The sequence below is a fragment of the Mya arenaria genome, chromosome 5 (assembly GCF_026914265.1).
Source record: "Mya arenaria isolate MELC-2E11 chromosome 5, ASM2691426v1".
Taxonomy (NCBI): Eukaryota; Metazoa; Mollusca; class Bivalvia; order Myida; family Myidae; genus Mya; species Mya arenaria.
This window is the reverse complement of record NC_069126.1, coordinates 9,778,670-9,793,950: the sequence shown is the minus strand read 5'-3', so window position 1 is coordinate 9,793,950 and position 15,281 is coordinate 9,778,670. Positions and strand designations below refer to the sequence as shown.

General features: G+C 35.5%; 2 protein-coding genes across 2 annotated transcripts; one reads left to right on the top strand and one right to left on the bottom strand.

The window, feature by feature from the left end:
* Positions 1-240: 240 nt before the first annotated feature.
* LOC128234498 (collagen alpha-1(XII) chain-like) lies at positions 241-3,691 on the bottom strand. Its single transcript, XM_052948757.1, has 6 exons — positions 3,629-3,691; positions 3,161-3,334; positions 2,834-2,913; positions 2,033-2,104; positions 1,162-1,327; positions 241-802 (listed from the first exon to the last, which is right to left on the bottom strand). Exons 1-6 carry the CDS (start codon positions 3,639-3,641, stop codon positions 255-257), a joined length of 1,053 nt encoding a protein of 350 aa, XP_052804717.1. The 5' UTR covers positions 3,642-3,691; the 3' UTR covers positions 241-254.
* Positions 3,692-7,775: 4,084 nt separating this feature from the next.
* Positions 7,776-13,799, top strand: LOC128234499 (NADH dehydrogenase [ubiquinone] 1 alpha subcomplex subunit 8-like). The gene is made up of 4 exons (XM_052948758.1): positions 7,776-7,953; positions 11,722-11,817; positions 12,333-12,409; positions 13,230-13,799. Exons 1-4 carry the CDS (start codon positions 7,825-7,827, stop codon positions 13,444-13,446), a joined length of 519 nt encoding a protein of 172 aa, XP_052804718.1. The 5' UTR covers positions 7,776-7,824; the 3' UTR covers positions 13,447-13,799.
* Positions 13,800-15,281: the final 1,482 nt, after the last annotated feature.

The following is a 15,281-nucleotide window of genomic DNA, read 5'->3' as shown; positions in this document are numbered from 1 at the left end:
CGTGTCCCTTTAATAGTTTTATTTCTTCGGCTTGGTATGAAAATAAAATTTCTAACTACGGAGGCAAGATGAGATTTTTAAGATATTGAGAATACAACTTTAATTGTGAACAAAATCTTAACTGCATTTAAGCTTTCTGTTAGTCATGACTATGTAAAGTGCATATTATGTACACATGTTTTGCCTGCCGGTGGCGTTAACTGGTACGATGGTGTTAATGCAGGTTCTTGCAAACGAGAGTTAATCGTCGCTTTTTATTGACAAATATAATGGGCAACAGCATTAGCGATATTTCGTAGGTCGGTATAGCTATTAACCTTCACAGTGTATGAGGTTTTGTACTGGTCCAACTCCGCACTTTCCACACTCGCCCCAACCCCGATAGCGACCACTTCCACACCCGAGTTGTGTAACAGCTTGGCCTCGTTGACCGCCATTTCGGCGTTGTTTGTGCCGCCGTCAGTAACGAGCACTACCACATCCTGTGCATTAGGTCTGTTTCCGTGGGCTGATGTCAGGACGGAGTTGCGCACGAGCCAGAAGGCCGCGTTAGTTGCCGTGCTACCGCGAACGTATGGAATGTTCAGTGAGGCGGTAAGCAGGTCTTTCTTTGTCATATGGTCTGTTAGATACCACTCGACCCGCGCGCTGTCGCTGTACTCAACCAGACCCATCAGGGTATCGTCCGTACCAATGCTCAGATAGTTGATGACGGCGGTGACAAAGTTCCGGAGGAACAGATGGTTTGATGTCCCGATGGAAGTGGACCCGTCAAGGACAAACACTACATCGCGTGCACATCCTTGAAAGGAGGAAACAGAAAGTTTAACGAATTATTTGATACACATGTATATAAATAGGCTACATCAATAAAATGTTGCTCAACCCCGCCGAAGAGAAAACAGTACTGGTAATAGTATAAAGATTCTTGGGATCGCTCTGGCTGGGATCCATCTTAAGTCATGGCGACCCCTGTACAGCTGGTGTTGTTTATATATCTATTCTAGATATTTCATTCCTTTCATATATCCTATACTGTAATAAATATGATTGTCCGTGTTTTAACGCAAACAACTGAGTACTACTACGTCTTAACCATCATTATGAATACTACAACTAATTCTAACATGTTGTGTTACATTATAATGCATGTGCACTGACTGTGTAGCTGCCGGAGTGTTGTTGTGGGGACGGTGGTGGTGGGTGGAGGCGCCATGGTGGTCGTGAACTCCGGCGGCAGGTTGCACAGGTCTGCGCTACAGCAGTGGAAGTTGATGTCCCGCTTACCTACGATGTTATGGAACCCGTAGTTGAGACCTTCGCAAGCCTGAAAACCGTGAGGGTCGGTATTAACATTGATTAGTTAACATTATGACATTGCCGGTCCAAGTCTTTATATCAAGTAGGTCTACCCTAGTCTAGATTTTCGTATTTCTCTAGAATAGAACTTAGCCACCCAGTTTTACATTTAATTAAGTCTCGTTAGCAGGGTATTCTGTAATGGTCTGCCATACACAAGCAACAGGAACAAAGCTTGATATGATTTCTGACATTATTTTGGGCCACAACTTAAACACCTACGGAGGATTGTTTTAATGTGATTGCGAATCGCAGTTATTCCTACTCGTTTCCCTAATGACATTTGGATACACGAAGACTTGCTTGGACACTCGACGGGGACAAGCCATAATGCAGCCAACAGTAGGCTATCGCCCGTCAGCCTTTTAGAACATTTTATGATGATACTGGATTGTCTCTCCTTATACATGTAAAAGTTAGATGACATGAATTAAAATATTAATTTTAAAAGATGGGCGTAGCGAAAATACAACCTCATTGGCTGACACATTGTCAACGCAAAATCTGACGCAGGGATTGTGTATCGGATAAGTGGTAGTGGGTGTACCTTAAAACACCCGCGAATGCCTAGTACTTATAATAATTGCATATCTGCAATTTCATTGGCTGTAAATGTATGTTGTAGTAAAAATGAAGGAAATAACGAATTTGTCTTCCTCTTAACACAAATTACCATTTTGCTCTCGCATGACAGGATAAATTCCTTGGAACCGTCTGGGTACGAGTGTTGCTTTCTCATGCAAACCTGCAAATAAATCGAAACATACTCGTTTAAAACTAAACTCGTTTCTGATAATTACCTTTAATCGTGTATGCGCCTTCAGTTTTCCAATTTATTGTTGGCTGTTAAAACTCTGATAATGCACTGAAGGAATAAACAAAATAGTCTTTACAGTCGAACCCCGTTGGCTCGAACTCGCTTGGCTCAAATTCCTCGTTGGCTCGAACTAGATGAGAAGGACCGATTTCTTTATACTGATGGTCAATAATGCCGCTTGACTCGAGCTCGAGGTAACTTCGCCGGTCCCTGGGAGTTCAAGCCAACGGGGTTGTCTGTATATGCAAAATAAAAACTAGTTCCACGACAACGTCTTCTCTGAAACAGAATATAAATGTAATTATACTTAATGAAGAACTCCCGTGTTCTACATATAAAAGGTTTCATTTACGATGTCTGGTTTACTATGATTCAGCTGTCTTTGTCCCCCGGTACTGATTTGCATTATTAAATATGTGTTGTTGGTTTTTTTTTAATTTACACGTAACTAGTATTACTGCACAACACAAATCATACTGCGTGTCACAGACATATTGGTCGATCGGTTCATAATCCTGTTACTACGACTTTCACCTACTTAATCATGTCTAGTTAAACTTATTCATTTAAGACACCCCGAATGGGGTATGCATTGATTGACTGACGGACGGTGAGGGACAACTATATTAGATTAAGTGTTGCATATACGTGACCAACCTCGTCTGGATCGCATGCCCGGGTGTTGTTGCAGTCGTCCGAGCTGTTTACGGCCATTGGACAGCTGTAGCACACTAGCGCTGTAATAATATTACGCATGTACATTTATTTTGTCTCCGTATGGTGTGGACAAGGCAATATGGAATGACCGCCACGATAGCTTAATGGTATATGGTAGACGGCGTCCATGTCGGGCGAGGGTTTCTGGTTCAATCCCCAACCTAGTCATACCGATACAATGTGGAATAAGGGAATAAACCAACAGACCGTTCCTTGAAGTACAGAAGTATATTAAATATCCAAACACTATACAAAACCTTCACTCACGACACAGTCCACAGAAGCGCTTGCAGTTGGCGGAGAGTGCCGGGTCCTGGCAGAGATCTGGCTTACTGCTCAGGAACAGAGCACAGGCGGCCGTATTGAGGTCCTCGCATGGCGCTGCGCCGTCCGCCGACACCGGCTCTCCACATATAGCTAGCAGGAAAATTGTGGCTGCGACTTTGGGAGAACAAACGAAGTTGGTTTGTAATGTGGTCGTTCGAATAATGTCAACGAATATGATATCAGCCTACTGACCCAACCCCAATCCCCTCTGTTACGCGGCATTCAGAGGCTCAGTTTAAAGGGAACTCGGGACTCAAGAGGGTGGTCCTCGGTACGTAGAGACTCAACATTTGGCACTTTTCGGTTTGCAGAATCACACAAAAGTTCAGATTTGTATTACACAAGGTGTACACAGACTGAAAGACAATATAACAAAATAAATGAAACAAAAAGCGTGTGTTTACTTACGATAAACTATCATCTTGAGGTCTGTATATTTGACAGACAACAATACACGGGAAGGCAAAGTAAGGCAATATCAACATGATAAGCATTTTAATACAATATGTATTCTTATCTATCCTTCATACAGAGACGGAAAGGAAATTCAGTACATCCTGTAGTTTTCCTTCAACGCCAAACTGAACCTCAGTAAAAATGAACTGTCAATTGCAAAAAAGCCTGACTGCGTTATGTCTTTGAAAGCCATCGTTATCTTTTGTTAAAAAAATATTGCGAACAATGGTGGTGTGGTGGTTATGGTCATGAGGACGACGACTGCAATGACGACGATGACGACGATGACGATGAGTGGTGATGATGATGATGATTATGATTATCATAATGATGATCATGAACAAGCTGGAAGAAAATAAAAATGATCAAAAAAAGCTGTGGTCAGATTTAAAAAATCTTGGATATAGTAGTAAAAGTAAATCTTCTCCAAATATTGTTTTGAACATTGATGATGAAAATTGTTTTGAACCATGTAAGATTGCAAATCACTTTAATACTTTTTTTACTACTGTAGCTTCAACTTTAGTAAAAAAAACTACCTTTGCCCTTCAATTTGTTTAACTATTAGTCTGACTGTTTTAAACGATTTCATAAAGATAGAAATCCTGACTCTGTTAAATTTAAACTTCACACTGCTAGCGAAGAATACATTTACAAGGAACTATGTAAACTAAATTGTTCAAAAAAGCACAGGGTTAGATAACATTCCTGCAAGATTTTTAAAAGATGCTGCACCATTTTTAAAGATACCAGTAACATTTCTGATAAACAGCTCTATCACAAGTAACATTGTACCATCTGAACTCAAAAATGCTAAAGTTAAACCATTGTTTAAGAAAAACAACAGATCTGATGTTTCAAACTATCGACCTGTAAGCATACTATGTATAGTTTCAAAAATCTTAGAAAGAGTTGTATACAACCAACTAGAATCTTTTCTTGTTAAACATGGATTATTATACGAACTTCAGAGTGGTTTTAGATGTAACTATTCAACTGACTCCTGCCTAATTCATTTGACCGACCATATAAAAGAACAAAATTCCATAGGTCTATATACAGGAATGATTATGCTGGATCTTCAAAAGGCGTTTGATACCGTAGATCACAAAATTCTATGTCAGAAGTTTAAAGAAATTGGTGTGGATTCAATTGAGTGGTTTCAATCATATTTATCTGGACGTAACCAAGTTGTCAATGTAAATAATAGAACAAGAACAACAAGAACAAGATTTTGTTTCATTTCAAACATTCAAAATACATGGTTTCAATGAAATAAGTCGAAATGACCCTTGATCATTGCAAAAGCTGATACATATGCATATATATATTTATATGTCGATCATAGTCAATAGGTCAAATGTAAACACATTTAGTATTCGAGCATGTATAGCACATAGATAAACTATACACACAGAGAAATGAAAGTAATATATACATGCGTTTAAATTCAAGGTTTAAACTCTTTATAAATTATTACGCTACCTAGTTAACTCTTTCCTTATTTCAAAAGCTCTAAATACTAAAACTGCAAGATTTTTAACTACATTAACATTCTTCGACATAAAAAGCGCAATTGTTTTATACATGCTTGGATGACGACAATAGTATCGAGGTAAGTATCTTTGTCTAATATCGGTATACATGTAACATTCAAAAAGAAAGTGGAATTCATCTTCTAAAATGTTACAAGATGGACATATCCTATTATCAATATCTGTACGGTTCCATCGACCGCTTTCAATACTTAATCTATGAGATGATAACCTCAATTTGCTGACAGCAATCCTATACTTTTCAATATTAACGCATTTTAAATAAAACTGAAAATTAAAGTCAAAAATATTTCTATAAAACAATGCCCTAGAAGATTCAATTAGCCTACTCTGAAAGTTTTGAACACAATTATCCGTTAGTCTTTGTTTAAAAAGTGATAGAAAACTCGTGTAGTCTCCTACACCTTGTGCTAACCAGACATGATAGAAACCCAATGAGCTTAGAACACTTTTAACCTGTGTTGCCCAGTTATGCTTTAAAGGACGAATTTCAATATCATCTAACATGAGTTTATAAATATGATTAATGTATTTGTGTTCCGGAGAACAAATAACCTTAAACCAGTACTTAATCATGCTTATAGTGCTGTGTGTCTGAATATCTAGTCTACCGGTCTCTGCTAGGATAAAATCATTTTGTGTACTAGTTTTCACAGATAGTATATATTTGACAAATTGAGTATGTATCCTTTCTATATGAATTCTTTTAATAAATCCCCATACTTCAGACCCATACAACAAAATTGGCTTAATAAGTTTATCGAAGAGCTCAATTTTATGGTCTGGAGTAATATTAACGAATTTATTTAAGTATTTTCTTAATTTGTATATCGCCTTTTGCGCTTGACTACAACGTCTGAATTCATGAACATCTCTTGTGGCGTTCCTCAAGGAAGCATACTTGGACTGTTGCTGTTTTTATGCTATGTCAATGATATGAGTATAAGCATAAGTGAAAAATATAAATTGATATTATATGCAGATGATAGTGCTATCCTTTTCTCACACAAAGATCCGTCTGTTATTAGTAATGTACTCGGCAAGGAACTTGAAAACTGTAGTAAGTGGTTAGTTGACAACAAACTGTCTTTGCATCTTGGAAAAACAGAATGTATTTTATTTGGGTCTAAAAGAAAACTAACAAATGTTGATAGCTTTAATGTAAACTGCAATGGCCATATCATAAAACCTAAACAATCTGTTAAATATCTTGGAAGTATACTAGACAATGATCTCAGTGCTGCATCTATTGTTAACAATATTGTCAGTAAAGTGAATTCTAGGCTAAAAATTTTATATAGACAAAATCGTTTTTTAGATATGAATCTAAGAAGATTGTTATGTAACTCCTTAATACAATGTCATTTTGACTATGCATCGACATCTTGGTACAGTGGTATATCTAAACAATTCAAGAACAGATTACAGTCACTCAGAACAAAGTTGTCAGATTTATTTATGGCTATGATTGTAGAACTTCCCTGAAAGTCTCGGCTTTCAGTGATATTGGATGGCTTAATATAGAAAATAGGATAAAGCAACTACGACTAAACCATGTACATAAAATCTTTAATAGCAAATGCCCATCATACTTACATGAACATTTTACTTTAGTCTCATCCACACATTCTTACAACAGTAGACATAGTGCTGGAAATTTTAAAGTGCCACAGGCTGACAGTTTTATATTAAATATTTTCTTTTATCAAGCAATCCAGGACTGGAACAGTCTTCCAATAAAGTTAAAAGAATTGAAAAATAAGAATACTTTTAAAAAAGAAGTGAAATCACATCTCATTGTTGGTATGAAATGTGCAGAAATGGAAGATTTCCTATTTTATTAATTGTTATTCATTTAATCTTGCATATCAGTCCAAAGATTTTTGTCATATTATGCTAAAGTGTCATATGGTTTTAACAGTCGGTTGCATTATAACTGTAAAAGTTCGATATCAAACATTTAATCATTCTTTAACTGGTCAAGAGTACATGCATGTTATTTTTGTATAAGAAAACCTAATTTAAACAGCTTACAACTGAGATCTTGGCAAATAATTATATTTGTCATAAGGACCCCATTGGAAATAAGTTGAATAACTTTAATGGGTTATCCTGTGTTATATATTTGTCACATTGAATTAAATCTTTATTAACGCACGTATGTATCCAAAGTATTCTAATGATGTTGTGCTTAAGTATAGATATCATCACTAATACTTTGTTAATCAGTCTGTTTTATAACTTTATGAGATATTTGGTTTGTTACTATGACATATATGCACGAATAAATCTATCTATCTATGATGATGATGGTAATGATGATGATGATGATGATGATGATGATGATGATCATGATCATGATCATGATGATGATGATGATGATGATGATGATGATGATCGTGATGTTCATGATGATGACGAAGACGACGATGATGATGATGATGATGATGATGATGATGATGATGATGATGATGATGATGATGATGATCATCATCATAGCGATAAAAATGACTTTATTTCGATAACTAAACATTCGTGATAAGTTGAAGATTGTTATCTCCCCTACATTTCTCCTTCCAAAAAACAGGAGAAATGGCCCTTTCCAGGGACAAATACATTCCCTCTCAAGAGGAATTGACAATACCGGAGGTCCAGATTTCCAGTATTATTTTAAAGGCAGCCAGCCTTTACATGGGAAAATACTGCGACAACGAGTATAAGGTACACCACCTTGGTCATGTTTGTGGGTGGGGAATGTTTACAAAAAATCTCACCAACTTAATGAACTGAGATAGGGTTTTAGCCAGGTTTTATGAAGTACAGGATGCAACAGAAATGGGGCAGGGTGCTAAGGGAGAAAAAGGGCATATTGTATGGGGCTGGGAAGAATTTGACCATTATCAATTTGACAGAAATTATTAGGGATTGGTGCAGTTATATTTGCGAGGACCCAGGACTTTTTAGGAGAAGCCGGAACCATTTATATTGATCCTGGGTCCGGACCCATAAAATAATATTTGCCGGGACCATCACAGTCGTGACTTCAGTATAAAGGTCGTGGGTCGGGACATATAAAGTGGTAGTTCTGGCTTCCATAACTTTAATGTTGATATTTATTTTTTTGATGTTTACAATGCATTACAGTTATGGCGTAACCCCCATAGTAAAGTCAACCAGAATCAATTGAGTGTGATGATGCAATGCAATCACATGACCTAGTTTAAAATAATAGACGTGTTATACGGGATTCTTCCAATCCCTAACGTCTAAACGGGAATGTGCAAAAAACGGGGGTGTTTTAAAAATATTGAAATTGTTTTAAGTGAAGTATTTTATGGTTGAAATTGATCATAAAGAGTTATATTGATATTTTACCATATAAGTGAAATGTTATTTTGCACTAAACAAGCATTAAATGCATTAAAACAAGTTGTTTACCTTTCCAATAAAACGAAAGTTGACTGACACAGACAACAATTATGTGAAGGGGAACAACTCGATACAATCGTAATAGCTCGGCCTCCTCCGACAAAGCTTCGAGATAGACCTCATTATACAATCGTAACAACTCAGCCATGGCCGAAATGTTCCGAGCGATTTAAAACTGTGCCCTAAAGCCTTGCAGGTGCCCTTCATGTATATATCGTTATGTTTTGACAGAATGAAATGAAGAAAAGCCGTCAAACTCATAATTATAAGTTGGATTTTTTTTTTGTGTACGGAACTAATATAAAATAACATTATCTGGTAATATTTCTTGTTTTTATGCTATTTTATAGACGCTATATGCTTTAACCCGGAATCCTGATCGGAACAACTACCCACTTTTGATACTAAACAATTTGTACGTGAAGGATTTGCCATATCAAAAATCTAAAAAAAAATCCGTCAACGTACAATTATTTGGACTATCACATGACCATGATGACGTCGATGGATTCTATTTATAGCATCGGATTCACATTGTTCATTTTGTTGAATCCAATTGCAGTAAGGCTGTAAATACCTTTTGATAAGTAAAAACAATTTATTTATTCCAAATTTGTTATTAGTTATTTATTAATTATTCGCAATAGAAAAAATAACAGCAAAATAAACACTAGGTCACATGGGTATTTTCTGTAAATCTTGGTGTCATGTGATTAAATTTGAACACAACTATGACCTAGATAAGGAATGCTTGTAATAGGATTTATTAAAATGCTAAATCAACTATCTTTAAAGCGTTTTTTTGGTTTTGAAAATGAGTTTGTGAACTACATTTTACTTCATTAACCTAAGGATACAGCTATTTTGTCTGTACAATGCATACAAGTGAAATAACAGCGTGACATAAAAATGTCACGAATTCTGGTAGGGTTTGGATACGGCGTTCTCTTCAGCGAACACATCCAAAAAGGTAATATATAACATGTTCGCTGAAGTTCTTTAGCTAATAAAGTGGTAAATGAAGGAGAAGTAAATATTTAAGTATTCGAACATGTCCAATAAATGGCCTTTGCATAATTAACATAAATATATTGTTGATGTTTAATGCTATTTGTAAGCAAAATTGGAGAAAAGTACAAAGTTATGTTTTTGTTTGAAGTTGAAGTGTTTGAAAGCATCCTGTTTTTCTCGTGAAGTCACTTTAATATCAGACAAAAAACTCATTTCTTTTAACATAATTTTATGTATATTGGTTGAGAAGCAGTTTCCGACAGTTTTTATACGTTTTTATTGTATTATTTATACGTGTTTAAATACGTACTGAAATAGTTCACATTTTAGATAACTACAGCTCAAGCTGCGATTGTTGATATATTTTTCACATGTGTGACGTCACATATAGTGTAATTAATAGGGGCGCAAAGAGGGTACTTACACTGTTCTGATAAGCTTGTGATGAGAAGCAGTTTCCGACAAATCGAATGCATGGCAGATTTAAGGTGCCTATTGTGTGTTTTTATTATCCGTTTCTTTAATATACTAAATATAAGACTGTAATAAGAGAAATATTTTTTAATTTTTCAGCATTTAAGAAAAATTTGAACCTTAAAATTTACGACAGTCAATTCATACTCGAAATCAGGCAGACACTGAATATCAATGATATTTTGATTCATTTCTGATAGAAACTTGTGTTTGTATACATTTGATTTTAAGTGAATCTGGGTGCGAAACAAGCATGACACCAGTATTCACAAATATGTTCACAATGATCATTGTTTGTAGAAGTCAATTTAGGGAAACCTTGTAGCTATTCATAGATATGCAAATTAGGTTCACACGCGTGCGCAATACGCTGCGCATGCCGATCCCCCACATGCAAGTTTGTGTACAAAATGAAATATAAACATTAAACATTAAATAATAATAAAAGTTACTTACGTGTCTAGGTAAGAATTTCAACTTTTGATTGCCTAGTTACCATATAGTTGAATTGCAGTACCTTCTTTATGAAGATCTAAAGAAAGTACGCGAAAAAGCGATTTGTCGGAAACTGCTTCTCAACCAGTATAGTTGTTTGGACATTTAACTCAATGTACTTGCAAAGCGTCATGTAAAATGGGAGATTTATTCTATGATGGCAGGAGTGTGTAAACATCCCTTTTTAAAAGGACTATAACCATTTCAAGAAAACAAGAAAATAGTAAAAAAGTTTAAAATTGATATTGATGTGTACAACGAATCTTACTTACTGATGTAACGCATCGCTTATGACACCTGTTTCTTTTGCTGTTTGTTGTTTTTACTTATTAGAAATTTAATGGGTCTATCTACCACGTAAGTCCAAGTAAATTTAAAAATAGCATTGTTACATGTATCTGTATTAATCATGTGACTTCACATGCTAAATATACACTGGAAAACCATTATGCGCTGTCTTAACCCTTTGCATGCTGGGTAAATTGTCGTCTGCTCAAAAATGTTGTCTGGTTTATTCTAAATTTCTTTCAATTTACTTGAAACTTTGGGGATATATTGACTGAGTGGCAAACAGCTTCGAACCTGACCAGACGCCGAGTTACTCGGCGTCTGGTCTGGTTCCAAGCTGTTTGCAAAGCCTTTAAAATCGCCTAAGGGTTAAAATGGGTAAACTGGTCTAAGACTAGACAGTGACAAAGTATTCTTTTGATCATGTAAAATGATGTATTTTCAAATTAATACTAGCTCATATTGACAATTCTAGTCTTGTTTTGAGGAAATGCTGTATTTGCCGATTTTGTGGCCATTTGGTGTCAAGCCCCTTAAAGCAGTGTCAAACTTGACAATCTGGACACTATTCAATAAATAGATGGTTCATTGATCCATTTTGTGTGTTAAGCAAAATCAGTCAAGTGAAAGATCTGTTTCATATATATATATATATATATATATATATATATATATATATGAGTATTAGTATAACTTAAAAAAAACATGTATATGAAACACTTATGTTTGTGTAATATCATTAATCAATTGATCAGACATACATATATATCATCACATATATGTTTGTTGCAGGAGTTTGCACTATGTCGGGATGAGAACAAGGACCCTCGGCCTTGTATCAATGAGGGGAAACAGGTGACCAGATGCAGTAATAACTTCCTGCATGAGGTAGTATAGTTGTTAAACACATTACTTTTTCTTGTTAAACACACGTAAACATCTGTTAAAGTTTCTTATTCCTATATTAAATTCAACACTCCCTATATTTCCAATCTTCAAGAAACCCATTCAGAATATTTCTCGGCATGCGCATTTGCATTTCACTTAGGCGAACTGTCTGAGTTCTATCCTCAAACTGGTATAGACTGTATACGTAATATGCAATTGTGCTTAGAACATCTGATGTTGATTGAATTCAAGACCACTGGCTCATGCTCAACAGCTTCACTATAAGCACTAGTTCTATCACCAGTCAGTATTAGTGCTGATATGTCCCAGTAGGCAGTACAGTATTGAGTAGTATGAAAAATAACTGATTTATTAATAGGAGCCCTCTTAAATCTTCTCAATGGGTTATCATAGAAATATGCATCTAGAGATTACCATGTATATTTTCTTTCAGACTGTATATTTGCACTATTATATGTTTCATCATCTGAAATATATTAATCTTTGTTTTTCAGGTAAAGAAGCACTGCCTCACAGATTTCACGGCATACTGGAACTGTCTGGATCATTCTTTTGATCAGAAATTTAGTTAGTAAGTATATTATAAGTTCTATGAGGCAGTCTGTCAAAAAATTAATATCTAATTTTTCAATCCTCTTTATCTTTAAAATGTTAAATACTTGAAAGAATAATGTCTTTCTTGGCATAAAAAGGAAGAAAAACAGTGTAGGCAATACTTTTGGTGATAGCAACGTCAGCTTAATCTTTCTTTTACAATAACTTATTATTCAATTATCCAATTATCATAAAACTTGGTGACTGTGATCACTGATTGTTCAGGTCAAGTGGTCGAAATGAGCACAAGCCTGCAATCTCTTGGATGGTAATATTCTTTTCCAAGGCTTTTTTTCTAAATTTTTGATTCATGTAGCAGGGCTTGTTTTAAAAAATGCAGCCGATCACTTATGAAAGAAGTCAAGTCTTATTTTGATGACTAAGTTTGATTAACTGTTGTTTTGATGCTGGAACAACAGTTAAGCCCCTTTTACATTATTATAATATGTTGTTGTTTACTTATGCAGACAATAATTACAATAATAATAGTACATGTTCAATAACTATTATCCAATCACCATGATACTTGATTACACTGATTTCAGTCATATTGTCTAGTAAGATCCACATTATAGTCATTGGCAGACGAATAGATCCAGAGTTATTTCCCTTTTACTTAATAATTCACAAGGTTTATTGCTTACACTTAAAAAAATTGTTTTATTTTGTAGGATTGTTATTGGTCCCAGTCAGAAGTTAACACTGCTACCAAGTCACACATTTGATTTCATCAGAATTCTAGATTTATCACAGACACAAACTACTTTGAAATACATGTTATGCTTAAAATCTTTCAGTTGTCGAAAGTACCAGGAAAAGCTTGACTCATGTTTTGCTGAGAAAATGAATCTAATGCGACCGGAAATAGGATATTATGGCAAGGTTCGCGTTCACGACACAGACCGACCCAAGCCCGACCTTAGCACACCTGTGCCAGACTTGGACGTACCTCCACCCGTGGGCGATAGAAAACCCAAGGCTAAAATATACCCACAGAGTACAGGCATACTATAATTTAAATTTGTTATGAACATTCAGTTTCTAGGATAATGCTTAATGGTGTCATTCTTTGGGTTGGTGTATCCGATCAGTTTAATTTGTGTTTGACGTGGAATTATTAGGACATGGTCAGTTAGTTGAAAAGACAATATGTATATACAATGTCGTGGTTTGAAGACTATCAATTGGTTAATGGTAATTAAAAAAGTATAAAATACAAGGATGAATTAAGTCATGCAAACTGACAAGAAGAGATCTTATTAAGTATGAACGGATATTTTTATCAAGTTGTTTAGCATTTATACAAGCATGTTGATATGAGTATGTGCTTCTTGAATTTTATTAAAAAATAAAATGATAAAACTGTTCATGTTGCCTTCACGCATGTTCAATGATGTTAAACTTGTATTGCTATATTCAATGATGTTAGCATTTCAAAACTGTGAGGGGAAGTAACTGCGCATGAAGGTCTTTATAAAGAAAATACATGGTAAGCTCCCTTCTTAGCTAGAAAAACGGATTGTCTTAAAGCTGCACTCTCACAGATTGAACGTTTTGGCAACTTTTTTTTCTGTCTTGAAACGAGCAGTTTTTCACGTACATATCTGCAAATCAGTGATAAAAGACTTCTGACAAAACATCAGATTTTCATATTTCCTTTCCAAAATCGATGTTTAATGCGTTTTTCTTAAACCATAAAACTTTAATTTTTGAATGGAAATATGAAAATTTGCGATCCGATCTTTTGTCAGCAGTCTTATCACTGGTTTGCAGATATATACGCATAAATTGGTTCATTCGAAGACAAAAATAAAAAAGTTGGTAAACGGTAAATCTGTGAGAGTGCAGCTTTAATATTGCCGTATCAAATAAAATATGATGGACATGTTAAGAGCCTTGTCAGCGTCACAGGGTTTTCGGACGTTAGCTAGGCCTGGAGGTGTTTGATATAGCTTGGCACAACATGTGAATCCAATAAATAATATCTTCCGCTTTTGAAATTTTGTTCAGTCCGTCCCATAATCATACTTCGTTTTGCTTAAAATAACTACAAAACGCTTGAACCCAGTAACTTCAGACTTGGTATGCCAGATTGCCATAACTATTAGTTGACCCATATTGATTTTGAGACCAGTGGGTCAACTGTCGCAGTGACCTTGAGGTGGAAACACAGTTTCCGTTCAATAAATCTTAAATCATATTAATTGAGTCGATGTATTAAATGCAAGACCAATGCATTCGAACCATATTTCCTTGTGGTGCTGTTTTGCACGCTAGAGTTTTAAACAGCTGCTGAAAAGTGAGTGTGACTAAACTGAGATCATGTGTCATATCTCATAAATAATTGATTGTACTGATTTCATTGTTAAAGGTCACAAACAGAGGTCATGATAATCATAAACACCTCAGGCAGACTTCACAAGCGTTCCAATAAACACTTTGATTGTACAAACCTGTTCTTTGAAGACCAAACACTTATACAAAAGACGTTGCGGAGATAGTTACCTTCTGATTCAGTAAAGCCATCACAATGCGTAGCACTGGTACATGTAAATCCATCACAATTTACTCCATCACAATTAGGAGCATTGGTACATGTAAATCCATCACAATTAGGAGCATTGGTACATGTAAAATCCATCACAATTAGGAGCATTGGTACATGTAACTCCATCACAATTAGGAGCATTGGTACATGTAAATCCATCACAATTAGGAGCATTGGTACATGTAACTCCATCACAATTAGGAGCATTGGTACATGTAAATCCATCACAATTAGGAGCATTGGTACATGTAAAATCCATCACAATTAGGAGCATTGGTACATGTAACTCCATCACAATTAG